Below are 26371 nucleotides of genomic sequence, written 5' to 3'. Positions count from 1 at the left end.
TTTTCTAAAAAACATTTTAAATGATTTACGATACACTTCTAATTTATAATCTTTATTTGTCATTTTAAAAATATATATACTTAAAGCAAGTTATATGTATGACTAATCCATCATCACATAACTTAGACAAAGACATGTGAATAATCATTTTGTAAGATTGATTTTTTGTTTTCAATAAAACAAAATTAAAATTGAACGAAAATAATATGTTAAACAAAATTTAATATCTAATTGGGTATTTTTAAGGTTTGATATTTGGTGGCATTGGCCATCTTGACAAGAAATAATAAATGAAAGTGAATTTATTTAAAAAAATTTAAGACCAATCTCGAGGCAAATTAAAACAGTATGCTAGCAAATATCAGCATTTCATGACCAACTTCCAGGCAAATGTACATTCTCTGCGCTTGTATTGGCAAGGAAACAGAGAGATGCTATACACTCTCAATTTTCTAAAACTACTCTTATGAAATTGCATTGTTACCTTTGTATGGCACAAAGTATATAACTCCCCTTGGACCAAGTAAAACTCCTTTTCAACATCAGGTGCTGCTAATCCATCTTCATAGTTAGAAGCAGTTGCACCGATTAACGCCAAGCAAGCTGTGATTACCCAGACTTCACGCAAACAAAATGGCAACATACTCTGAGAGAACCCAACACATAAAAGGTGAAAAATTCAACACAATGTAATTAAGATAAGAATCCATCAGAACTCAATGTTACTACCACATGCAAAGCTAATGCCCTGAGAAGCTGATTATGAACGAATAACCCATTGATGTAAGAGAAGCTGAAGTCACAGAAACCCTTTTTGGAGCATGCGTGAAGGTTAAAGCAAAAGATAATGAAAGCAGCAATAATTTTTTTTATAGAAAAACAAAGAGAATATGTCACATAGAACAACCAATTCATTGAGATATCCACAACATAATTCTTAATGTAAAAATATTGTAGTAGAAAAACATAATAATAGAAGGGAAGCCTGTATTATGATAGAGCATCATGGCATACATGACACATATTACGAAACAAACCTAAGCATGTCTATGATTAACTTCCATACCTTAGCTTGACAGGTAAATAAATACTGCCTGAACTCAAACTCCCTAAAAGGACTATCTTGAAAAATCTGAGCTAATGTTTTTTTCCCAGGATCAAGCCGTGTAGCCTAATCATCTCCCTTCTCCACTCCTCCAAAGTCCCTCTATTTTCCTGCCATATTAACTGGAATACATGACAAATTGCAATGAGGTTAGGTTGTACATTTGGACCCCTAAAAATAAAAATCTAGTGAGTTCCGAAAATTAGAGAAAGCAGCAACATCTTTTCCTCCACCCTAGAGAAGATTAAAGGCAAAGAAATCATGCAAAATGTGAATACAACTACAAGAAAATTCAAACAAACAAAGAAAAGAGAGATATCTATTTTAGAAAAAAAAAAAAAAATCTGCACCGAGACAATCCTAGAGCAACCATTGAAGAAAAATAAACCTCAATCGAATAGAACTTCCACAATCTAGCACGGGTGAAAGAAATTCCCGAGACACACATAATAAACCTCAAAATTTGAGCAAATTATGCAAACGGGCAGTCTTAAATTCAATAAAAATAAATACTCAGAAGTGTATTTATCAAAGAATTCTTAACTAAATAGTGATCTTACACTCCAATAGGGAAAAAGGGAAAAGGGAAAGAGGAAATTAAGTCGCTGCCCAAAAAGCAAAATCAACAATTATGATTTGAACAAAGACCACAACTTATGTAACCAACGACAATAATATAAGAAGCAAATATACCTACAAACAGCAAAGACAGTAATATTATACAGTAGAGCAAATTGCCTTTTATTATGTGTATGCAGAACTGGATCAAATCATAATAAAAATGAAGTACAACTCAAACTTAAGTGATATTCAAACTCAATATCTCGCGATACAATAGTACATGAACACTTTATTCTATAGAAACTTCACAGCTTCGATATTCCTAAAAGATACTTACAATTTGTAAAGTGGTTTCCTCCACATATTCTGCATTTATTCTCTGCAAGAAATAAAGCTTGAGCAAGAACAAAAGAGAAGCTCAAAGAAATAGCTTGAGGATGATAAAATTGTCTCTAAGACAATTCGTCCAACACATGGAGGGCAACATATAGACACAACTTACCATCAATTCAACGCAATTGCTGTAAAAAAATTATATTCTTTAACTTATTTGCATTTGCAACTATAATAAACATAATTCTTAATTTTATTCATAGTAAACAACTGTCGGTGCGTAAATTGATTATTCTAAATTGACAAAACAGATCGATTAAGTAGATAAAAAAAATACGATTATTAAAAAAATAAGATGCATACCTGCTGGAATGTACTGAGGGCGTCTGCGAGGGAGCGGATGGGTGGGGAGTCGGAGGAGACGGCTGAGTAATAGCAACGCCGGCCAATATCGCCGCGCACCCGAATTTTCTACCCTAGCTCTGTTAGGGATAGGTGATAGACTGATAGTCACGCGGGTTAATATCATTAACAGTGATGAGAATGGAAGTGTGGACTGACTATAGGCTTCTAATTGGAGCTGATTGGGCGCTGATTATTGACGAAATTGATTAACGAATGAGAATGGAAAACTGAAAGGGAGAAAGGAGAATTCTGAACGGTAAAAGATGGATTTTGAGGGTTAATTTGTGGCAAGATTGATGGAAACTCAAATTGGGAGGGAAGTTTTGAGAGATGTAACGGCTGAAGCGTGGCTGTGTAAAATTTGTGGGAAAAAAGATGTGAAGGCTGAAGCTAGGTGTGAGGAAAAAGCATTTGAGATAATATGAAATAAAGGATTGTGGGAGTGCCATGTAGGAGAGAGAATCACTATGGAAGCTGCAATATGTATTGCTTTATAGAATTGATAGATTTGATCTCTCTATATTTTGGACATATTCAAATCAAAGCTTTGGTTAGAAAAATTATTTAAATTATATGTTAGGAAAATTTTGTATAGTTTTAGTATTTATATTAACAAGGAGTATTAATTTATATAATAAATCTATTTATATAATTATAAGTATATATTTATATTATATAGGTTAAGTAGCAAAAGCACACATAATGTATACAAAAACAAAAAACAAATAAATCGCAAACATTCACAAATGGAAGCAAATTAGTCCATTGGTCTAACAGAAACAGAGAGACTTATTTGCATCAATTGTGAATATCAAGGGTTTATTTGCACAAAAACATAATATAAATGACCTATTTAATTTTTAATGTAAATGTTAGAAGTGCATTTGCTACTTAACTTTTTTATATATGATCTCCAAAGCCGAAAGTATTTTTTATTATATTTGTTTGGGTATTAAAAAAATTATTCCCTGTAAAAAATATACTTTATCTGTCTCACTGTGATAGTTCCTAGCCCACTATTTTAAATTTAGATTATATTATATTTTTCTTTTACTAATATAATTTTATTTAATATTTGTGAAGATAATATGTGAAAATAAATAAAATAAACTAATTATAGTACTATAAATTATATTTGAAAAAATGAAATTATATTTTTTAATATGTTTTAAAAAAGGGCAAAGGTGCAGATTAGTCCCTGAACTCGACCCCCCTAGAGCGTTTACCCCCCCACACTCGACCCAGGCGCAAAAACCTCCCCCATAGTCCATGAAAAATATGCAACTTAACCCACGAAGAAAACGGACTGCTAACGCCGTTTCCTTGAATTTTTTATTTTTATTTTTTTCATTTATTTTGTAGTGGGTCCCACCTTAAACAAATCAACTACTCTCCTCTCTTCCCTTTCCTCTTCCTTCTCCTCCGACCACCACCACCACCACCTCCATTCCTCCACCTTCTAAGGCAGCGGCGCCGCCTGGGAGAAGCAGGTCCGCGGCCCAAATAGCTTATCTGTCCTGCTCCTCCACCCCCCGTCGCCCCAACAGCTTCTCTGATAGCTTCTGCTTCACGGTGTCTCTCCCCAAAACTCATCCGACCGCGCCACCACTGCCGCCTCATTCATCGCCAGGTGGCCGTACAGCACCGACTCCACCACCACGTTGCTCAGATTCTCCCCGTCGTTGATGATCACGTCTTTGGACCGATCCTTGACCCCTCTAGGTAGTCGTCGGGATGCATAACCCCCACGTCGCCGGTGAAGAACCACCCATTTTTCAACGCCTTGACAGTGGCGACAACTCTTTGAGGTAGTCGGCGTCACGCAGCCGCCACTGAGCACCACCTTCATTTTTCTCCTCCTCCGACCACCACCACCACCACCTCCATTCCGCCAACAACCTCCATTCCTCTGCGGCGCCGGCGAACCTCGGCGCGGTGGCTCCAGCACGAACCCCGCGTCGCCGGCGGAGGTGACGGTGTAGAGGAGCTAGTTGTCAGAGAGAACCGCGTCTTCGCGCTTCTTGGACGGAGAAGCTAATGGGGCGGCGGGGGGTGGAGGAGTAGGATGGAGAAGCTATTTGGGCGGCGGGGGATGGAGGAGCGGCGGACCTGCTTCTCCCATGCGGCGTCGCTGCCTTAGAAGGCGGAGGAATGGAGGTGGTGGTGGTGGTGGTGGTGGTGGTCGGAGGAGGAGGAAGAGGAAATGGAAGAGAGTGAAAAAAATAAAAATAAAAAATTCAAGGAAACGGCGTTAGCAGTCCGTTTTCTTCGTGGGTTAAGTTGCATATTTTTCATGGACTATGGGGGAGGTTTTTGCGCCTGGGTCGAGTGTGGGGGGTAAACGCTCTAGGGGGATCGAGTTCAGGGACTAATTTGCACCTTTGCCCTTTAAAAAATAATTTAGACTATCAAAATATGAGTGATGGGCTGATGGGCCTTAGGCCCATATTGGATCAAAACACAAAAGGGTCCAGATATCTCATACTGATATATTAGAGGGGTCAATTAGCAATAACCCGATTTTCATCAGCCACAATCATTTTTAAAGCCCTAGAACCCCAGCTGCAAACGCCTCCCCCATTGCCGAATCCACTCACGCCGCTCAATCCCAAATCTCATCTTCATCAAGAAATGGCCGTCAGTTTCTCCGACCTCAGTTCCGCCGCCGGCCTCAAGAAGCTCGATGAGTACCTTCTTACTCGCAGTTACATTACTGGGTTAGTTTAGCTTAAGCATTTCCAATTCGATTGCAAATGCGACGCTGTTTTGTTTTGAATTTTGAGCATTCTAACACAGTGATCTGATTCTAATATTCAACGTGAAACTTGATCACTATGTGCTGGGTGAGTTAGTAATCAAGCTTCAGTTTGTTTGATGAGTATTTTTCATTGTGGGATTCTAATGATATTATTATTGGTTTGGGCTAGGGTACTTGGACTTTTATTTGTATTTTAATTGGTGGGTGGTGATGAAAGTTATTGTGTGCCAATAGTCTCTTAGCTACGGATGTGTTGCAAGCTGAGATTCAGTTGGAAAATGAATATTGTTATTTTAAAGTTCTTATGCTTTGTCTCAGGTACCAAGCTTCAAAAGATGATTTGACTGTTTATGCTGCTGTCGCCAAGCCTCCATCATCGGACTACGTTAACGTGTCACGGTGGTTCAACCACATCGATGCACTGTTGAGGATTTCGTATGTCCTTTCCTTGAATTATGAATCTCACAAATTTATATTGTTAGATTGTTAATCTATATGATTGTGTTGTAGTGGTGTTTCTGGTGAGGGATGTGGCGTAACTGTTGAGGGATCAGCTCCTGTCAGTGATGCTATTGCAACCCCTCCGGCAACAGACACTAAGGCAAGATATAGTGGATAAGATTCCGATTTATATTATGTCAAATATAATGATGAGTATTTTCTTGTATGGGTACTGAGTATTGTGGATCACACTGTTTTTTAGCTATACATATGAGAGTTATTGTGTTTGATCTTGAAGTTGATAACCAATTTGGATTCAGGCCGTTGCTGCTGATGACGACGATGATGATGATGATGTGGACTTGTTTGGTGAGGAGACTGAAGAAGAGAAGAAGGCTTCTGAAGAGCGTGCAGCTGCTGCAAAGGCTGCTGGAAAGAAGAAAGTTGGTTAGTTCATCCTTCTCACCTCACAAGGAATTGGATTTTTTTGTATTTATATCATCATTAAAACCTGCAAATCGCTTTCAATATTTGATATGATTTTAGAATGAAGCAATATTTTGTGCATATTTTATCTGCATTTGTTAATCTTGTCTAAGAAATAACTCTTATCTTTGTTGGTTATTATTCCTCAGTAGGGAAGTCGTCAATTGTGTTGGATATTAAACCATGGGACGATGAGACTGACATGAAAAAACTCGAAGAAGAAGTTAGAAAAGTGCAGCAGGAGGGTCTCCTTTGGGGAGCATGTAAAGCTCTTTAACCTCCTAGGAATCAATTCATGTCTTATGTGATTTATAGCTAAGCTTGTTCCTGTTGGGTATCAGATCACATTTTCAAAATTGATTAATGATGTATTTTGTGATTTACAGCCAAGCTTGTCCCTGTTGGATATGGAATCAAGAAGCTGCAAATTATGATAACCATTGTGGATGACTTGGTATCCGTTGACAACCTTATTGAGGATCATCTTACTGCAGAACCACTTAATGAATACGTCCAGAGTGTTGACATCGTCGCCTTCAACAAAATTTGTAAGTATCTTCTATTATGAAGATGTGCATCCTTTTCTCTGTTAATGTTCTTTGCCTAATTCTTAGGTTAAGTTGCATCTTTAGATACAATTATATGTTTGCATCCTAAAATCGTGTGCTGAGTGAGGTACAACTATCGCTCGTGCTTAACTACCAAACATTGCAAGTCCCATCTAAATGTGTTTAGAAGGGCAACGCCTGTTCCCCTTTACGGATGTGAGATTGGAAATTCGTACAATATATGCTGTTTTTTAAGTGCTGTGATGCATTGATACGAAAGAGGTTCCGCTCACGTTGGTTGAAAATTTTATGCATCTTGCAAATTGTTCATTTACAGAATTTTCGATATCTAAGTGGGAACATTTTCTTTTGCAGAATATGCCTGGTTCATGATATATAGCTCTGCGGGCACTGGATCACGAGCAATGAAGCCTACTTACTCTGTTATGTCTCTGTTTTGTTTATTTCCTTTTGAATGGCTTTGATACGTTTGGAATCCTACATTGTTATGTGTGGAAGTATTAGACCTTGTGACAGAAATTTTGAGTTTGCTTGGGCTTTTATTAACTTTCCTAATTTTGCAAGTATTGCCTTTGTCTAATTCGTTTCTACTTTAATATTCTAAATAATGACCAAACAAGACCACACCTTCCGAAGAAGGCCACAGGATCAAAAAATTATGTAGTAAAATTTAAAGTGTTAAACTAGTCGAGATTAAATTAAGTCGAGACTATAAGAAATTGAATTGATATAAGATTAATTTTATCGTTAAAAAAAGTTCAAGATTCATAAAACGAGGTTAATCATACGTGACAAACACATCATGGGACTAGCCAGATTCTATCCAATGCATCAAAGCCAAAAACCTTCTTATGAGCATAATGTTTTGAACTATTAGGATAAAGTGTTGTCACAAAATGAAAGCCTAATATATTATACACTAATTTCCTTTTTTCTAATGGTGGGTAATAGTATGCTCGGAATCGAGCCTAGAAGCTGCATCGTTGCACTAACTTTCAGGTGCAATTTTGACCACACTGGTGGTTCGATATAGATCAGACATCTATCGTTACAAATCTCATTTAATGTAAAATAATATACTAAATAAAGATCACACTGGTGCAATTTAATGTTATGATTTAAAGCTTAATTTTGTTAAAGAAAAACTACTGTCATAGTTTTAGTGTGATTCTGGCTATAATTAGATAATTTCTCAAATTCACACTATAAAAAACAAAGAATGAAAGTTAAAAACTACTCCATAAACTAAATTTGTTGAAAGTAGTAATTAATCCTAATTATTATATTTAAAAGAAAACATAAATTTTATATATTATAATTAAATTAAAAGATGATGTATTGTAGAGCTATTTTTTAAGATAATATGCAATTTACAAATTTGGTGATAGTTGGTGTATTTTTTTTTAGCTTAGTACCTTTTTATTCTATTGCAATAGTTTGGTTACTTTGGTAGTCTATGAAATTTCAAATTATCCCCAAAAATTACTGTAAGCAAAGCCCTTCCGAAAACCTGAAGACCTCGATCGCAAAATCCTAAACCATAATTTTCTCTCTACTGCAACAACACATCTCAGATTTTGAAGTTTGAATTTGCATTTGCATTTGTCAGCGGTATATATAGTGTGTACGTCGAGAGAGAGATGCCGAAGCGAACGACGCATACGTATTCGAGCGAGGACGCTTTGCCGGAAGGCCCTGATTCCGATCTCTTCGTTTACTACTGCAAGCCTTGCGGCTCCCATGTTCTCATCACCGGTACTTTACTCCCTCCACTCCCTTTTCATCTTCTACCTCGTGCAACCATCATTCTAGCTCACTCTGTTTTGCAATTTCATCCATTTACTTACTTATTTTGGGGCTAATTATTTGACTGGCTTCTGTTGTGGGGTATTTTGTTGATTCTATGTTGAATTTCATGTATGTGTGTTTAATCATTTTGGTGCACAATTTCTTGAAGCTACTCATAATATTTAAATGTGAGCTCATAAATTATAAATATTGGATTGGTAACCCTATTGCACTTGTATAACAACTAATCTCTTTGTGTACTTATTATTTTGATTATGTTAAGATTCTTTTTTTCTGACTTTAAAATTATTTTGTGAAGGGTGTCTAATAATCCGTATTATCCGAGTTTACTTAAGTTTGCGTTCCCTCTTACTGAAATTTAAATCTTTGAATTGATAGGTTATTAAGTACAAATCTTAATTTGCTATGACACAATAACTACTTGGTGTTTGGGCATGTAACTAACAGCCCATTTTGCAGAAAATCAAAGTAGCAACACTATAATATTTTATTGGCAGAACAAAACCTTTCTCTCAGATGTTTGTTTGGGATTACTTAATAATATTCATTTCAAAAAATTTCCACTATATGATTCACACAAGCCGTTTCTAGATACATGTATGCTCCTTGATAGTGTAAGCTTGTGCATTCGAGAGAAATATAATATTTTTGTGCTGGTCTTCATCTCCTTATGCTCTACAATATTATTTCTCGTGAGAGAAACATAGTATTATATGCATCATGCCAACTCTAACCAAGAGACTGTACCTTGCCTTACTGATTAGTAATTAGAGGTTAGGTTAGTGGTTCAAACATTACCCTTCCCTTATTTTCCAAAGTCACAGGTTTTGCTTTTTCATAGAAGAATAAATAAACAAATTTCATGCATCTGCACATAAGTTCCAATCTTTGAGCCTGACCTGCCAGTCTGTGTTATCTTGATCTCTGTATATTTGTATTTTAACATTCAAGTGCTGGAGTAATTTACTGAAGGCGCGAACTTAGACTAACTTGCCCTTACATATTTGGGATTCTGATATCTTATAGTTTTCTTTTTCGTGTTATATATATAACATTTTCTCTTCCTGCTTAGTTTTCTGTCAGTTGAAACGTGATTAAAGGTTTGTATCTATACACTAAAGCATATTTTTAGATACACAATTGCAGAAAATGCCCAAAAGAAAAACAGACAATGCGTATGTTTTGGACAGGAAGAAGCATCTTGCAAGGCTGAATACTAGCGAAGCAGGAAAGATCCTCTTAAAGCGGTAATTTTCTGTTAGCTTTGGTGTATCATACAAATCTATTTTAGTATTATCTGGTGCATAATCACTATGCTGTTATTCTTCCCTATATTTCATGCGAAATACTTCACAATAATTTATAAATTTGAAATGGAGAGAAAAGGACACATTTAAATAGTAGCGTTCTTCCTAGCCTGCTTAATGTGCATTAACTGGGTTTTTATTGCTGTTTGTAGCTTCATCTAATATAATGTATCGTGTACATTTAAATAGGTAATGATTGTTTAATCAATTTCTGTTAGCAATTGAAGATAATCTAGATAGTTAATCATTTTTTTCGGCTTTGCTATTTAGTAGTTTATATTGATCTGAATTCACAATGATCTTATTTATGATGGTGCCTTTTTAATCCAGTGGTGAAGGGAAAGTGGAGAGGCAGTATCGAATGAATTGTGTGGGTTGTGAGCTTTTTGTTTGCTATCGTGCAGAAGAAGACTTGGAGTCTGCTTCGTACATATATGTAGTTGATGGTGCGCTCAGTACAATTGCTGCTGAGACTAATCCACAGGCAAGATGAATTGAAATCTTAAATCGGTCACTTATTGTTAAGTCTCTTAGGACATGCTTGGTATGATGGAATGGGATGAGGGGGGAATGGAATGGAGGGGGGAAAAGGAATAACAAACCTTGGGAATGGAATGACTAATGCCATGGTAGGTGGAAGGAATGGCTATTCCCATACAAGTAGGAATGGTGATTCCTAAGAAAAAATGTACCAAGCAAAGGAATGGAATGGAGTTAGGAATCACCATTCTATTCCCTCCTCATTTCATCATACCAAGCATGTCCTTATTATCAATGTGTCAACCAGATATGCAAGAAGGATCTATGCAGTTTCATATTTTCTGAATTGCAGTTATGTGACAATTCTTAATCTCATTCTTTTTGTACTAGTAGCATGCATTTTTTTTTTCTCTTCTGGTTGATCCTTGAAGTTCTCTCCCATCAGATAATTGTTTTGGTAGGTTGTTATGTAATCTTTACTGTATGCTCTAGGACGCTCCTGTTCCACCTTGCATATCACAATTGGAAGGGGGTCTTGTGCAAGTAGCCATAGAAGTCGAAGACCGTGCACAACGTTCTGCAATCACAAGTAAGGCGATGGTCCATTTCCTAATAATGCATATCTGTGTTGTATTTAGCCTTAAAATCTTTGCCAACACTAACCTTATAGCGTCTTACAGAACAGAATATGCTTATGACTAAATTTTTATGTTAATTTGGTTTTGAAAATATCCATGTTAGAGAATATAAGTTTATGGACTTCTGAGTTCTGACATTAATTTGGTTTGAAAATTTGGTATTGGCTGTCAAAATTTTGTCTGTCCATGGACTTTTGACATTAATAATTAGATGAACTCTTTATATGAAATACAATTCTTGTGTACTTATTCAAATGGGGAAGGATGTAAAAAGTAATCTGTTATCAAAAGAAAAGCAATGGTTACATCAATAATGCACTTCTGTTGCTAATGATAGTCCCTCCTCATTCTTCTATGCCTGGTTGGAGTGCAAGGTTCATATAATTTTTACAGTTGCAGCATAAATAAATTTGTCATATGTGTGTAGTCTGAAATGAAAAGAAAGGAATAGTCGGCATGATGTTAAGACTCCTATCATGGTAAACGGAATTAGGTGCTGCTGTTAGATGCTCTAATTATAGACATATTAACAATCTTCTGCAAGTTACTACTTTTACATGTAGTTTTTCCGAAATTGACTTATGATTGTGTTAGGAGTACTTTTGTGATCTCATTTTCGAAATATAATCATATTACTACTAGGTCAGTTTTCTGTGGTATATATCTACAATTAATAAATGAACCCCAATACCTAGCTAAACTTTCCCTGATTGATTGTCTGATAACTAATTTACCTGTTTCATAGATGATGCTTTTCACATAGGGAAACTTTAGAAAAGAATGTATTTGATGCTTATAATGCTATTCCTTAACTTTTCAGGAGTAAACGCTGATGACGTTCGAGTTACTGTAGCTGCAGTTGCTGCCCGAGGAGAAGCTAACAATGAACTTTTGGAATTCATGGGGAAGGTACACAAAGTAATCTTTTCCTGGAATCGCTTCAGTTTATAACTTGAAATTCCGAGTAATCTGGTAAGTTTCGATACAGGTGTTGGGTCTAAAATTAAGCCAGATGACACTTCAACGAGGGTGGAATAACAAATCAAAGCTCCTGGTGGTACGTTGGACACTAGCATTTGATCCTGAGTTTTATCTTTTAACAGTTTGTCTTGTGTTGTGTCGATCAATTCCCAATTCTTTGGGTTCGGCGACGTTGAAACCTGAACTTTTTGGCGGAGGTTAATATCGTTTATATCGAAAGAGAGATGATCTGATAATGCAAGAAATGCTTCTGCATGAGTTGGGTAAAGTAGAAACTAGTCTAAAAAGAAGTAGTTGGATAAAGAAGAGAGAAGGTAGCTAGGGATGTTCATATTCATGCTCTCTGCTTTAAGTTTGAACTTTTGAAATGCCTGCATTTTTCTGGACAGTGACCGTACAATTTGTGAAGCAGGTGGAAGATTTGACAGCCCGACAGGTGTACGAGAAGCTTCTCGAAGCTGCACAACCATGAACTCAATAGCTTGGCAAGTTCATCTGCAGCTGTTTTATATCTTTTGCTAAGAATGTGACTCTGTGTAGTCTAGTATGAAGATGCTGTTTCAAACCCAAGAGTTTTGGACATGGGATTCTCAGCTTTCCAATTCTGTAACACAAAACTATTCATTCGCAAAATGAAATATCATTATTCATTCAGACTGTGCAAGCATGCAATCTCTGCAGATGTGAAAACGTCTAACACTGTGAAGAACCCGGGGCGGTGATACTATTGTTGTCGTCAACGAGAGGCAATTGTAGGGATTGATCATTTTTTAGATAATTTTCATGTCAAGAGAGATTTGAGAGTGACGTCGTTTAACTATTTTAAGATACGTATGTGCCACGTCAAAAATTATATAGTCATGTCAAAATTAGTTTGAAAATTTACATGCCATCACTTGCATGTATCATCCTTGATATTTGCTAGATTCTTTCAAAATATTCCCTCCGTTCCCTAAATATGTGCAGGGAATCAAATTTTGATTGTTGATTGCATTTGATAATGGGGAAATAATCTCACATTTAGGGAATTGTTAAATTGATTATGAGTAAATAAGTGTAAATTATAAAATAAAATTATTTAAATTATATATAGGATGGTATTTAAAAATAAAATATATATATATATATTTAGAGGACGTACACAAAATGAAATAAATACATAATTTTAGGAAATAGATGAAATATATAAGAAACTATTTATAAAGTCGCAAAATAGCCCAATAACGCAACCAATAAATGGGTGATTCTATACATAGCTCCCATTTTACTCATTATAGCCCCTTTTATTTAAAAAATATTAAAATTATTTATTAATTACTATTTTGTCCCTAATAAAAAAGTTAACAAATAATAACTACAACGGCCATGAGAATGCAACCAAGCAAGGTCCAGGGTCTGCGAATCCATTCATTTTGTGTGGATTTTGTTTGTCATTTACTACAATGAAAACAAAACAATCTAATCTATAAAGTAATTTTAGAGCTAATTATCATTTCTCCTTCGACCACCCTTTCCATCAAAATTGATTCTTTGACTTATTTTGATAACAATTGAGAAAAATGTAAAAGAGAATGAAAAATAAAAAGAGGATTGAAAAAATGAAAGCAGGAGTTAATGGAGAAAGAATTAAGGCATAATAATATGAAACCCCATAAATCCATCAAGTTCCATATTACTCTAGGATGAGAAAGAAAATAATTAACGAATAAAAAGGATGAAAAACCCTCAACTGTAAATTATGCACAGAAGATTGTACTATGAATTTTGTGAATTCTCTTGATCAAATATTATCAATCTTATTGAATGCAAACAAAATTCTCAAAATAAAATTGTGATGAGATAATTATTTTGAGTTAAAATTTTGAGAACTAAAAAAAATGAAATGTTCTTTCAATTTTTTTTCCCTGTAAATTTGTGAGAGCTTCGAACTGAAAACTGTTACCTTCTAATCCTCCGTTGTTTTGGAATGAAGAAGGGTAATAGTGTATATCTATTAATATTTTTATTACTTTTAAAAATAAATGGCTATAGAGAGAAAAAATGGGGCTATGAATAGAATTGCCCCCAATAAATCCAAAGTACAAACCCAATTCCTATTTATAATTTTGGGCCTTTCAAAATAATGTTGGAAAGCGTCGTCTTCTTCTTCTTCTTCTTCTTCACCATACTCCTCTAACCTCTTCCATTCTAGTCACTGTAGAGCAAATTCAAGAAAGGCATTTCTATTAGGTGGTCAATCTTCGCATCATCTGTTGATTTATTTTTTCAAATCTGTGATTATCGACGTACAATTTCCCTAACCTTCGAGCTTTCTTCTTGTTGCATAATTCTTGCTGTTATTGCTAATCCCATTGTATGTACTGCAAAAACCCTCGAGTGTCCCAGCAATTCTCCTGATATATTCTCATATGCCCTGAATTCACCGATACCTGACGCAAATCGAAGAGGAAATAGCACACTCGGCGACGGGAGCTGCGCGCATGTTGTAGATTCAGAAGGGTTGAGGTAAATATGTTAATATAAGTTTTAATCAATTGATAGAATACATACATATATTTTTATATATATAATAAATAAATTTTTTCGTGTTCGCCTATGGTAATTGAGCCAACAAACGTATTCACTGAAAGAAAGCGGAGATAAGGGTTATTTTTTTTCTTCTTCTGGATTTTTGCTTTGTCAATGCTGTTTTTTTTTTTTTTTTTTTTTTTTTTTTTTTGCAACATTTGAGATTGAGATAATTTGTCTTTGGAGATGGAGAGAGATTTTTGTAGACGCGCCATTATGCTTTCTCAATTATTTTTTTTCCTCAGTGAAAGTAGGGCAGTGTTCTTATTAGAAATCTGATTTGTCGCTTGCAAATTTGCAATAGATGGTCATATAGTGTAAATTTAAATGATGAAGAAAATAAGAGGAACTGCTGTCAAATGTGTTTTAATATAGCTTATAGATTTCAATAAAAGAGGTGACTTGATATTTGTTGTAGTTGGGATGTTTTTTAAGGTAATGTACGACTCTTGGTGTCAAAAAGACTTTTTTTTTTTTCCCTTCTTCTTTGAGAGTGTGGCTATGTTTTGGATGTTCTTTTGATCTTTGTCTTAGTTTGTCCATGACTGATGCAAAACAGCGTTGCGTTGGAATGACTTTGCTTTATGTATCCGTGCTGTAGGCTTGAAACTACAATGAACCAGCATAATCCAAACAGCAATAACAATCCGATTAGAGGAAATATAAGTTTTGCAAATGCAGGGGGGACGCAGATGCAAATGCAAATGCAAATGCCGATACAAATATCCATGAACAATAACCAACAACAGGTACCCCATCAGTCTCATCTTCAGCATGCGGGAAGGCCCTATTTCACAGGACATTTTCAACTATCTGAAGCTCAACCTCAGGTGTTTGTCCAAGCTCAGTCTGGGCAAGTTCAAGCTCCTTCACAAATCTTGGCCTCACCCCAGGGAAATGCTAACATCAGCATCTCATCCCCTCCCGTGTCCACACCGGGTTCTGGTGTGGCTGGAACAGCCAAGCGCCTTCACAAGCCTCCTTCTCGGCCTTCTGGGGGAGCCTCTGGCCAGGGCACCGCTTCTCCTATGAAAACTATGGAATTGGCCCCTGCTGTGCGTAGAGGGAAGCGAAAGCTTCCTGATAAAGTAATTCCAGAAAAAGTTGCAGCATTATTTCCAGAATGTGCTCTTTACACTCAATTGCTTGAATTTGAGTCTCGTGTAGATGCTGCACTTGTAAGAAAGAAGACTGACATTACGGAATCTCTGAAAAACCCTGTCCGGGTTCAAAAGTTTCTTCGCATATATGTCTTCAATACTTATGCTAACCAAACAGATACAATTACAGATAAGGGAAATTCTGAGCCACCTTCATGGTCTCTTAGGCTGATTGGACGAATTTTAGAAGATGGCAAGGATCCCATTGTGGAAGGACAGATGAAGAAACCAAAGTGTTCATATCCAAAGTTATCATCTTTTTTCAAGAAAATCACTGTATACTTGGATCAGAATTTATATCCAGATAATCATGTGATCTTATGGGAGAGTTCTCGATCACCAGCGCTCCATGAAGGTTTTGAGGTGAAGAGAAAAGGCGACAAGGAGTTCACAGCAATTATTAGATTGGAGATGAATTATGAACCTGAAAGGTTTAAGTTGTCTCCAGCATTGCAGGAAGTTCTTGGGATTGAGGTGGAGACACGTCCCAGAATAATGGCGGCCCTTTGGCAATATGTAAAGATGAAAAAATTGCAAATTCCCGGTGAAGCTTCTTTTTTCATGTGTGATCCGCCTCTAAGGAAGGTTTTTGGTGAAGATAAATTGAAATTTTCCACTGTTCCTCAAAAGATTACACCGCACCTCACCCCACCTGGGCCCATACATTTGGAGCATAGGGTGAAGCTTTCCGGGGTTAGTCCATCTGGAAATACTTGTTATGATGTTCTGGTTGACATTCCATTGTCACTAGAGGGTAAATCGACTTTCTTGACTAGTTTAGAGCAGAACCAATCGATTGATTCCTGTGATGAAGCTATTTCTTCTGCTTTGAAGAAGATACACGAGCATTGCCGCCGGCGTGCTTTCTTTCTTGGATTTAGTCAGTCACCTGCAGAGTTCATAAATGCCTTGATCACTTCTCAAGCCAGGGATTTGAAAGTTGCTTCTGCCGATGCTGGCCGTGATGCAGAGAAAGAGCGTCGGGCAGAATTCTATGATCAACCATGGTAAAATTCTTTCATCCTCTCCATTTAATTCCATATCACGTGCCCTCTAATCTGCAGTTAGAACTCACCGTGCAAATTGCATTAATGTACTTTTATGTATGTTCTTGGTCTATGTTCATTTTAGTTCTGCTGGAGCAGTATCTAGTGTTCATGATTCCCTAGCAGTTTGTTCTATCGTCTGAATAATGATTGATGTAATGATTTTGGTGTTGGTGCGTATCCACCTTTTATGCATTTTGCAGGATTGAGGATGCGGTTATCCGGTACTTAAATCGCAAGCCTGCTGTTGGAAGTGACGCTGCTGGAAACAAGTAGGAGTAGTTGTGACGGGCGAGCTGTGTTTGTATAGCCGACTCCATTTAACTCATCATCGGCATTTTGCAACGATGGAAGACAAAACTTGTGAGTTCTTGTCATTCCATGTATTAGTAGCAGTGTTATGCTAGGAAGGGCACTTAGTCATTATGCACATATGATCAATTAGTTATTTTTTGCCCATCTCTGTGTAGGCCTCTCTCTCTCTCTCATGTTTTTTACCATCTCTAGACACACCATTGCTTCTTCTGCTACACTTATTTTGCTTCTGACTTTAAACATGTTTCAAGGATCATTGTATTACTTGAGCCATGCTTCATTACTTTACCCCGGGCCGGTTCAGGTTCATGATTTTTTCAGCCCGGAACCGACGGTTTCTGAACCGGTGGCAACACTACTGACAATTAAAGTTTTCTTCAAGTCAATCTGAAATTTAAATTTTATTTGATAGGATTGTTTATATGAGGGGTTGGTTATCGTGAGAATTACATTATTTTTTGTCTCTACAGTATAAAAGTAGCTATTTATATTTTTTTAAAAATGTGAAACACCTTATTTACTATGGATGAACCATAATGGCAAAAAACCACAAATTTTGTACTAAACAAACATAATACATTGGAGCAGTTTGGCGTGTGTAGGCTCACGCTGCACCGAGCCAACGCGTCCGGTCGGGTTGCGGGTTTGGGCCATGAGCCGATGCAACGATTTGGGCCGATGATTGGGCCTTCGCACCCATTCGCGAGCAGACACCTTTGAGCTGTAAATTGTGCCCTCAAGTTTGGACAAAAATCACACTAAAATCATTCATTCAATTGCACTTGAACCATCGCATAATATACCACATAGTTTGAATGCACAATATTATCATACGGAGATAGAGTCCAACACTAGCCTCGATACTTTATTCTACTATGACAATAAATGTTGTATTGGAAGAAGAATTGATATGGATGGCTAAAGTTAACTGATACAATTAATTCGTTAACTATTCTGTTATTTAAATGACACATATTCTATTATTATACTCCGTTAAAAATTGGATCCATTAAATAAGAATTTAATGAAATCACGTATAAAAAAGTACGAGGTCCCATTAAAATAGTAAAAATTTGTGAAGGGCTTAATAAAGCAAAAGTTAAAATTACAAGGATTTGTGGATATGTGTTTTACCAAATTAATTGGTTTTGAATTGAATAACGCACCTAATTCACGTCCAAATTTGTTAAATTATTTTGGTGGCAATAGGTGTAGTTGTTGGTAATGTCGAAACGAAATAAAGAAAGATACCCCACTTCTAGAAAAACCATAAACACTTACACTTTTAATTACTAATTAATACAACTGTGTTGTTCAAATATTGTTGGGGTGGTTTGGCCACCCCCCCCCCCACCCCACCCCACCCCACCCCATGCTAAGTCAGAGTCAAAATTCTAGTTTTGTACTTGCAAACCAGTTATATTCTTTGCTGCATTCATAATTATTTTCCAGATTCAGAATCATGCCATTTTTCTAGAAGGGCAATACATATTATTAGTTTGATGCAATGGCTGACCCATCTCAACTGAATAAAATACTAGAGAAAAGCATATTATATGGTTTGAGCAATTATGAAATTCCTCTCTCATGATCATAAGAAATACTATAATATTTTCAGTTAAAAATGCAACTCACAGAAAAGTTATAAAATAATGAACACGATCTGAGAGAAATGAATGAGAGAAGATTTTGAAGCATAAAAAATTAGAAGACGAAGATAAAAAGAAGGGCTCAAAATCTTTGGCACCACTCACTATGTAAATCAAAACAGAATTTTTAAATAAATGAAATACGTATCAACAAAGAGAACCATATATATATATATGAAGAAGATGGCTTTAATATATACATATATGAAGGTTGGTACGTTTTGGGAAAGCTTTATTTAAAGCATTAAATTATGGCTGGTCGAACTAACGTGATGTACTTCTTAATTTGAGGCCATCTTATATTCATTGCATCGTTTCATAAAGGAAATTATGCTAAAATATGATATATAATTTTACTCCCTTCCTCCCACTCCGAAAAAAAAAAGTAATTAAAAGATAAAATTGATAGGAAGTGATCGAGTCCTATATTTTTTTGTAAAAGAAACGTACTATTATAAATAAAAGTAATACTAAATTTTTTGTGAACAGACCAAAAATAAAATTGTGACAATTTTTTCCTGAACGGAGAAGCTGTTTGAGATTTTGTAACCTCTTAATTTCAAGTACCAAAATATTACGTTTTAAATATTAGGAGATCTCTTAGAATACACTTAATTATATATTGGGGTAATATATACTATTCTCTCTGTCCCACTATAAGTGACATGTATTTTCATTTTGAGTCGTCCCACTATAAGTGGCCTGTTATCATAAATGAAAAAATTTAACACTTTAAAAGTGACATGTACCACTTTTAACTAATTTATAACTTCTCCTTAATTTTTGTCACGACCGGTCCTAATTAAGGATAATTAAGCCGGGAAATCGTGGCTAATGGAGGGAGATTAGAAGCGGGGTAGAAAGGGGAATAATCAAACAAGAAAGGATCGTATTTCATCATTGTTAACAACATAGATATCTATAATATAACAGAGTTTTTGTCGTATAGACTCAAATAACTAACAAGTTCGGATAACTCCGACTTATCCAAAATAACATAAAACTTCTGAGTACGCAGCGGAATAAGGTTCTGATTACATGTATGAAGACATGTAACCCTAGAGTTCATTAATACATAATAAGACAAAAGAGTCCCGCTCGTCACTTCATCACCATCGGCAGCTGCTCAACCTGCACATTTAGAAATATATGCAGGGCTGAGTACAAAAGTACTCAGTGGGCACATATGCCTACTATGAAATATAACATGCTTCGTAAAGTTGTAAATTGTCATGCCATCATAAACAGTACAGCAAGGGAGTTTTTCTCTAAAAAGGCCCAAGCTTACTAAATTCATTTGTGATTCTTAAAGTTCGTCTGCAGACTAAGTTCTCTTGTAATCTATCATATCTGGAACTGTGTGCCGGAGAGGTGGCCACCTCTCACGGACACTTGACCGGCCAACCCGCTAGATGACTCACGGTCACTGGTGTACACTAGTCCTGGCAGGATAGCTATCAACTGCTCAGGACCCGAATTCGATTTCATAATAACTGGCAAAGCCACATCAGATAGATATCATACCAAACATTGAAACATTTATGGCAAGACAACAGTTGAAATAATTTTCAGTTCAAAGATTTTGCAATGAAATAACTGTTCAAACATAACATTAAACTCATTTGATATATATGAAAGTAACCCACCTGATAGCAAAGCTTTGCTACAGATTAGTGACTCCTTGACGAGCTCTTATTCTTGCGCTCGACCTTTAATCCGAGAAAATAACGTAAGACTTTAAATCGAGGGAAAATTCTCAATTAAATGAGAATGCGTAATTAAACTATGCATGAATCTCGTATGCATGAACTATTATTCTGAGATAATAATCAGGGAATTTCTATTGTTAATCCAGGCTATCGGATTTAAACAAAAGCTAAGTCTCGTCTCATGAAGCCGGATAATTAACAAAAATTAATCCGTTCTCTTCGGGGTGTTCTAATCCGTCAATTAAATAAACCCCGCTCCTCGTAGTCAATAGAAAATAAATACTTCAACTTATTCGCTTTATAATCTCATAATTAATCGGGCTTAATAAATAAGAACAAGTAATGTTATAAAATTAAAAAAAAAATAAAATAAAATAAAAAGGCTCAACATAAGGCACATAAGAATCACAATCAAACATCATCAAAACATGCTCTGCTTTTACACTGACTCAACTTCAAAATTTAATCTGTTCTGACTCCGACATCTCCTGGACTCGAGACTCATACCGAAAGAAAGATCTTCGAGTCTAGTTTCATATAAAAAAAAATAGAGTCGAAAACTCCAAGTGGTTTGAGAGATATGACGTTTTTACCACGATCTACCATGTTCGGCAGTTTTGAACAATCGAAAACTTGTATTTTTGAAAAATAGTAAACGTTGTCAAACTGGGCTCAACTTTGGTGGATATCTAAATAACACAATAAGGTTAATACCATAAAAATTTGGAAAGCTAGATCACCCAGGAAGCTACTGAAATAAATGACTCTTTTCTCTGTTCTCTGAAATTCTCAGTAGTAATGTGCAGTTTAGGTTTTACATTTTAAAGAAGTATCATACGAAGTTGGAATGGCTTGAAATTTTACCAGGGTACTCAAGACTCATGTAGGGACTTGCTATAAAATTTTCAAAGCTGTTAGACATCGACAAACCGTCGATCACAGTAGGTCAGTAGGCCTACGAAATTCATATTTATAAGTCCTTAAAAATAATTTATATAAATCAAGAAATAATAGTTTAATCCCAAAAACATTCATTAAAAGTCCATCCTAATTTAAATAAAGAACGGATCTCATTTAAAATAAATAGTCCCAAACTTGTTACGCACATATACTAAATCTTTCACGAAACATCCTTTAAAATAAACTTTGATACATAGAAAATAATTCAACAACTTGAGCTCTTAAGGGGTTGTTTTACAACAGACACCAAATCTACCTCGGATCTCCAAATGAGGCTCCAAAAGACATTCTGGAAACTAGACATTTCAAGGATCATTCTCCAATTTGAATCGAATGAAAAACAATTCAAACGAGCAAGATATGCCCTCTCAAAGATGGGTATTTAACAAGCAAAAATCTGTAAATTTCATATTTCCAGATTACAACCAAGTCAGTGGGCTTTCTTTAAAAATTCATATCTCCCTTTACAAAACTCCACTGGGAACCCCAAAGGTCAATCTGGAAACTAGGGAGAGATCATAACACTCTCCAGTTGGATTTACTCTAAGAACCTTCATGGTTTAGAAGATATGACTATCTAAAGTTCAGTGCACAAAAAGAGTTCAAGTTTGGCAGATTCAGAACATAAATCGGAAAAACCACTTTAAGCTTCACCAAAAATTCTAAAACTGAACAAGTAAGTTCCCAACATGTCAGTGAATATTCAGTAGAAAGATAGGCTTGAGAATCAAATATTTAAGTCGGCCTTTTCCACCTCAAAGTCGTAGGTTTGTAAAATCTACTGGATGGTACATGGAATAAGAACTAGATTTCAAGAATTTATACCGGTTGTTTCCCTTACTCAAAAATGGTGAGGCCGATGTCAAAAGAAAGATACGGGAGTCTAGAGTGACATATTCAAGTTTCAAAGGTTTTCACCGAGTGAAACTTTACTTATGATCTCCCAAAGATTGTTTACCAAAAATGTATTCCAGATGGGCAGTGATGTTTACAAATTCATAAATAAATCATGCGAGCTCTAAATATTCTGAAATTTTACCAAAATATAGAAAATGTATGAAAGATGATACACAATTAATTTGGGAATTTTTGGGAACCGTTTGGATGGCTGGAATCGCCTTGCAAAACACTGCCGGAGCAGTGTGCTTATGGCAGATTCGCTGCCTTACCTCATGCACGGTTTTTCACCCAATAAACTCTAGCTTCGAGTGTTGGGGTACTACTGGACTGGAGCAGCTTGAAATCTTGGCAAAGTAGTTAAGCCAAGTCTTCCTTCTCTTTGTGATTGCTGTTGCGAAATGGAAGAAATGGGTGAAGTGTTGGAGTTGATGGGGAGCAAAGGTAGTGGAGATGGTGGGGAGCATAGGGTAGTGGAGTTGATGGAGTGGGGAACAAAATTAATGGAAAGAAAAAGAGAAGAAAAAGAAAGGAAAAAAAAATGTAGAGGAGAATTATTGATGTATTTTCTCTGTCTCGGTGATTCTGTAACTGTAAGATGGATCGTGTGCTCGTATATGCTTGATACTGTTTATTTAAATAAATCTCGTATTTCGACATGTGATTTCTCACTAAAACCGATAAATTATAAAATGAATCTAAATTAAATCCGTAGATTTAATTCGTTCGTTGTTCTGATATCTAAATTAAATCCGCAGATTTAATTAACTTCCTGAGTCGGAAATAATTCACGATCTGAGTAAAAATAAAATCAAATTTCATCTCGCTTAAATAAATAACGTGACTTTGCTAAGTCAGTTATAACTCTGAAATAATATCATTAACTGCTTTAACAATATAAATTCAGGATCATAAGCTGAATTCATATTAGGATAAAAACCGTTTTCATTCACTGATGAACAAAAATAAACACTCATTACTGGATTTAAAATATATAAAAGAGCGGGTCACTACATACTACCCCTCTTAACAAAAATTTCGTCCCGAAATTTGCATATTTCTTCTAAAACAGTTCGGGGTATTTCTCCTTCATTTTGTCTTCAAGCTCCCACGTGGCTTCCTCTTGTCCGTGGTGTCTCCATAAGACTTTCACTGATGTGATTGCCTTATTCCTGAGTTGTTGTACTTTTCGATCTAGAATGACCTCTGGTCTCTCTTCATAGCTCAAGTCTGGGCAAATGATGATCTCTTCTTGGTGGATTATGTGCTTTGGATCGAAAACGTATTTTCTGAGTTGTGATACGTGGAAAACATTGTGAACGTTTCCAAAGCTTGGCGGTAACGCCAACCTATAGGCTACTGGGCCTATTCTCTCCAAAATCTCATAAGGTCCTACAAATCGGGGCCTAAGTTTTCCCTTGACACCAAACCTAGTTATCCCCTTGGTAGGAGATACCTTTAGGAAGACCTTGTCTCCTATTTCAAAATGTAACTCAGTTCGACGTGCATCAGCGTAAGATTTCTGTCTATCTTGTGCCTCCTTTATTCGCCCTCTGATCTGGCGGACTATCTCAACCATCTCATTGACTATGTCTGGTCCTAAAACTTTTCTCTCACCCACTTCATCCCAATAAAGCGGTGATCTACATTTTCTTCCATATAATGCCTCATATGGTGCCATATCGATAGTCGCCTGGTAACTGTTATTATAGGCAAATTCAATCAATGGCAGCACTGTTTCCCAACTTCCACCCCTGTCTAACACCACTGTTCTCAACATATCTTCGAGGGTCTGAATTGTCCTTTCAGACTGCCCATCTGTCTGCGGGTGGAAGGCGGTGCTGAAATTTAGCCTCGTGCCTAACTCCTTTTGTAAGCTCATCCAAAATCTAGAAGTAAATTTTGAGTCTCGGTCTGAAGTGATTGACACGGGTACACCGTATAAGCGTACAATCTCTCGAACATACAACTGAGCTAGCTTGTCTGACCCGTGTGTGATCGGTATTGGTATAAAATGAGCACATTTTGTGAGTCGATCCACTATTACCCAAATAGCAGTGTTTTCTCTCTTTGTTTTGGGCAAACTGGTCACAAAATCCATTGCAATGTGCTCCCACTTCCATTCTGGAATTTCCAACGGTTGTAGTTTTCCAAATGGCCTTTGGTGTAAGGCCTTCACCTGTTGGCATGTCAGGCATTTCTCCACAAATGACGCTATGTCTCTCTTCATGCCTTCCCACCAAAAGTGTTTCTTTAGGTCCTGATACATCTTAGTGCTCCCTGGGTGGGCAGTATAAGGGGTATCGTGAGCCTCACTCATGATTTTATCCTTAAGCTCATCATCGTGGGGAATGCATATTCTTCCCTCAAAGATGATAGCATTATCTGCTGCTTCTTGATAATTCTTGACTTCTCCTTTCCTTACTGTTTCCCGTAGTTTCTCCATTTTCTCGTCTTTTCTTTGTGCTTCTACAATCATCTTGCTCAAGCTAGGTATTGTTGCAACAACGCTTGCTATCGTCCCTGGTGGTTTAACCACTTCTATGCTCATTTTTCCAAACTCTTTGATGAGCTCATTCTTTTGGGTGACGAGACATCCCAACCTAGATTGAGTTTTACGGCTCAATGCATCAGCTACTACATTGGCCTTACCCGGGTGGCAGTTAATACCGCAGTCATAATCCTTCACTAGTTCGAGCCACCTTCTTTGTCTCATGTTAAGGTCCTTTTGCTCGAAAAAGTACTTCAGGCTTTTGTGGTCTGTGAAAATCTCACACCTAACTCCATATAGGTGGTGTCTCCAAATCTTCAACGCATGCACCACTGCAGCTAACTCCAGATCATGAGTCGGGTAATTCAGTTCATGTGGCCTAAGCTGTCGTGACGCGTATGCTATCACTTTTCCTTCTTGCATTAGTACACAACCGAGTCCATTTTTGGACGCGTCCGTGTAGATCACATATTCCTTGTCAGCTGTTGGGACGGCTAACACTGGTGCCGTAGTAAACTTTTTCTTGAGTTCTTGGAAGCTCTTCTCGCACTCCTCTGTCCAAGAAAATTTTATTCCCTTCCTGAGTAGTTGCGTCATTGGCCTTGCAATTTTGGAAAATCCTTCCATAAACCTCCGATAGTAACCTGTCAATCCTAAGAAACTTCTTATCTCATTAGGGTTAGTAGGTGATCTCCATTCGCGCACCGCTTGCATTTTTTCAGGGTCCACTTTAATCCCTTCTGATGATACAATATGTCCTAAAAACGTGACTTCGCTGAGCCAAAACTCACACTTGCTGAATTTGGCATAAAGGCGCTCCGTCCTCAACGTTTCTAAGACAATTCTCAGATGTTCCTCATGGTCTTTCTCGTTCTTCGAGTAGATCAGGATGTCATCTATAAACACCAAGACAAATTTGTCTAAGTACGGATGAAACACTCGATTCATGAGGTCCATGAACACAGCTGGCGCATTGGTTAGTCCGAATGGCACAACTACAAATTCGTAGTGGCCATACCTAGTTCGAAATGCCGTCTTAGGTACGTCTTCTGGTCGAATCTTCAGCTGGTGATAACCAGATCGCAAATCAATCTTCGAGAATACGCTTGCTCCCTTGAGCTGGTCGAAGAGGTCATCTATCCTTGGTAAAGGATATTTGTTCTTCAGTGTCACTTTGTTCAGTTCTCTATAGTCTATACACATTCGCAATGTGCCATCCTTTTTCTTCACAAAAAGTACGGGTGCACCCCAAGGTGATACACTTGGCCTAATGAATCCAAGTTCTAAAAGTTCTTGCAGTTGTATCTTGAGTTCTTCCAACTCTTTAGGAGCCATTCGGTATGGTGCCTTCGAAATGGGAGCTGCCCCGGGCTCCAAATCAATGGTAAACTCAATTGGTCTGTCCGGTGGTGGCCCTGGCAGAATCTCTGGAAATACATCTGTAAAGTCCCGTACAATTTCTACATCTTCTATACTCCTTTCAGTACCCAATTCTTCGTGCAAGTATACGAGGTAAGCTGGGTATCCCTTCTTCATCATTCTCGTTGCTTGCAGGGCGGAGATGATCATCTTTCTTCTTCCCATACTAATTCCTGTGGAAATGTGACGGCTCCCTTCCTGGGGGTCGAAACGATATCCGTCTTTCGTTACAAAGGACGGTGGCATAGTTCTCGGCTAGCCAGTCCATTCCTAGGATTATGTCC

At 36.9% G+C, this 26371-nt stretch overlaps 3 protein-coding genes and 2 long non-coding RNA genes across 10 annotated transcripts; 3 read left to right on the top strand and 2 right to left on the bottom strand.

Annotated features, from left to right (window-relative positions):
• Window positions 1-287: 287 nt before the first annotated feature.
• On the bottom strand, window positions 288-2909 carry LOC131004790 (uncharacterized). The gene is made up of 3 exons (XR_009095104.1): window positions 2363-2909; window positions 2004-2045; window positions 288-1227 (listed from the first exon to the last, which is right to left on the bottom strand). It is a non-coding gene; the product is annotated as an uncharacterized LOC131004790 (long non-coding RNA).
• Window positions 2910-4891: 1982 nt separating this feature from the next.
• On the top strand, window positions 4892-7221 carry LOC131004702 (elongation factor 1-delta-like). 2 transcript variants are annotated; one of them, XM_057931427.1, is made up of 7 exons: window positions 4892-5121; window positions 5481-5597; window positions 5673-5763; window positions 5924-6050; window positions 6239-6352; window positions 6476-6637; window positions 7013-7221. In XM_057931427.1, coding segments are annotated over exons 1-7 (699 nt in total). In that variant the 5' UTR covers window positions 4892-5035; the 3' UTR covers window positions 7015-7221. The 2 variants fall into 2 exon arrangements, with proteins under 2 accessions (XP_057787410.1, XP_057787409.1); XM_057931426.1 differs by having other exon boundaries at window positions 4928-5121; window positions 6476-7221.
• An 875-nt stretch (window positions 7222-8096) lies between these two features.
• On the top strand, window positions 8097-12527 carry LOC131004788 (UPF0235 protein At5g63440). Of its 4 annotated transcripts, none has more exons than XM_057931550.1 (7): window positions 8098-8413; window positions 9600-9714; window positions 10105-10258; window positions 10747-10843; window positions 11713-11801; window positions 11881-11949; window positions 12286-12527. In XM_057931550.1, the coding sequence occupies exons 1-7, from the start codon at window positions 8299-8301 to the stop codon at window positions 12343-12345; spliced, it is 699 nt and encodes a 232-aa protein (XP_057787533.1). In that variant the 5' UTR covers window positions 8098-8298; the 3' UTR covers window positions 12346-12527. The 4 variants fall into 4 exon arrangements, with proteins under 4 accessions (XP_057787534.1, XP_057787533.1, XP_057787532.1 ...); XM_057931552.1 differs by having other exon boundaries at window positions 8100-8413; window positions 9614-9714; XM_057931551.1 differs by having other exon boundaries at window positions 8097-8413; window positions 9614-9714; window positions 11881-12527.
• Window positions 12528-13972: 1445 nt separating this feature from the next.
• LOC131004786 (SWI/SNF complex component SNF12 homolog) lies at window positions 13973-17383 on the top strand. Of its 2 annotated transcripts, XM_057931547.1 has the most exons (4): window positions 14001-14378; window positions 15043-15190; window positions 15272-16608; window positions 16851-17383. In XM_057931547.1, the coding sequence occupies exons 2-4, from the start codon at window positions 15056-15058 to the stop codon at window positions 16921-16923; spliced, it is 1545 nt and encodes a 514-aa protein (XP_057787530.1). In that variant the 5' UTR covers window positions 14001-14378; window positions 15043-15055; the 3' UTR covers window positions 16924-17383. The 2 variants fall into 2 exon arrangements, with proteins under 2 accessions (XP_057787529.1, XP_057787530.1); XM_057931546.1 differs by having other exon boundaries at window positions 13973-14378; window positions 15043-16608.
• Window positions 17384-19480: 2097 nt separating this feature from the next.
• Window positions 19481-22804, bottom strand: LOC131004797 (uncharacterized). The gene is made up of 3 exons (XR_009095108.1): window positions 22450-22804; window positions 20258-20320; window positions 19481-19742 (listed from the first exon to the last, which is right to left on the bottom strand). It is a non-coding gene; the product is annotated as an uncharacterized LOC131004797 (long non-coding RNA).
• Window positions 22805-26371: the final 3567 nt, after the last annotated feature.

The sequence above is a fragment of the Salvia miltiorrhiza genome, unplaced genomic scaffold, assembly GCF_028751815.1.
Source record: "Salvia miltiorrhiza cultivar Shanhuang (shh) unplaced genomic scaffold, IMPLAD_Smil_shh original_scaffold_455, whole genome shotgun sequence".
Classification (NCBI taxonomy): Eukaryota; Viridiplantae; Streptophyta; class Magnoliopsida; order Lamiales; family Lamiaceae; genus Salvia; species Salvia miltiorrhiza.
This window is presented reverse-complemented; position numbering and strand designations above follow the sequence as displayed.

Bases quoted from the DNA above. Each gene is read 5' to 3' on its own strand.
- LOC131004702 (XM_057931426.1), top strand. From the start codon at position 5,036: ATGGCCGTCAGTTTCTCCGACCTCAGTTCCGCCGCCGGCCTCAAGAAG. The intron at 5,122-5,480 runs GTTAGTTTAGCT...GCTTTGTCTCAG, and splicing joins ACTCGCAGTTACATTACTGG to GTACCAAGCTTCAAAAGATG. The intron at 6,353-6,475 runs GTAAAGCTCTTT...TGTGATTTACAG, and splicing joins GGGTCTCCTTTGGGGAGCAT to CCAAGCTTGTCCCTGTTGGA.
- LOC131004788 (XM_057931549.1), top strand. From the start codon at position 8,299: ATGCCGAAGCGAACGACGCATACGTATTCGAGCGAGGACGCTTTGCCG. The intron at 9,715-10,104 runs GTAATTTTCTGT...TTTTTAATCCAG, and splicing joins GGAAAGATCCTCTTAAAGCG to TGGTGAAGGGAAAGTGGAGA. The intron at 10,259-10,746 runs GCAAGATGAATT...TGTATGCTCTAG, and splicing joins CTGCTGAGACTAATCCACAG to GACGCTCCTGTTCCACCTTG.
- LOC131004786 (XM_057931546.1), top strand. From the start codon at position 15,056: ATGAACCAGCATAATCCAAACAGCAATAACAATCCGATTAGAGGAAAT. The intron at 16,609-16,850 runs GTAAAATTCTTT...TGCATTTTGCAG, and splicing joins GAATTCTATGATCAACCATG to GATTGAGGATGCGGTTATCC.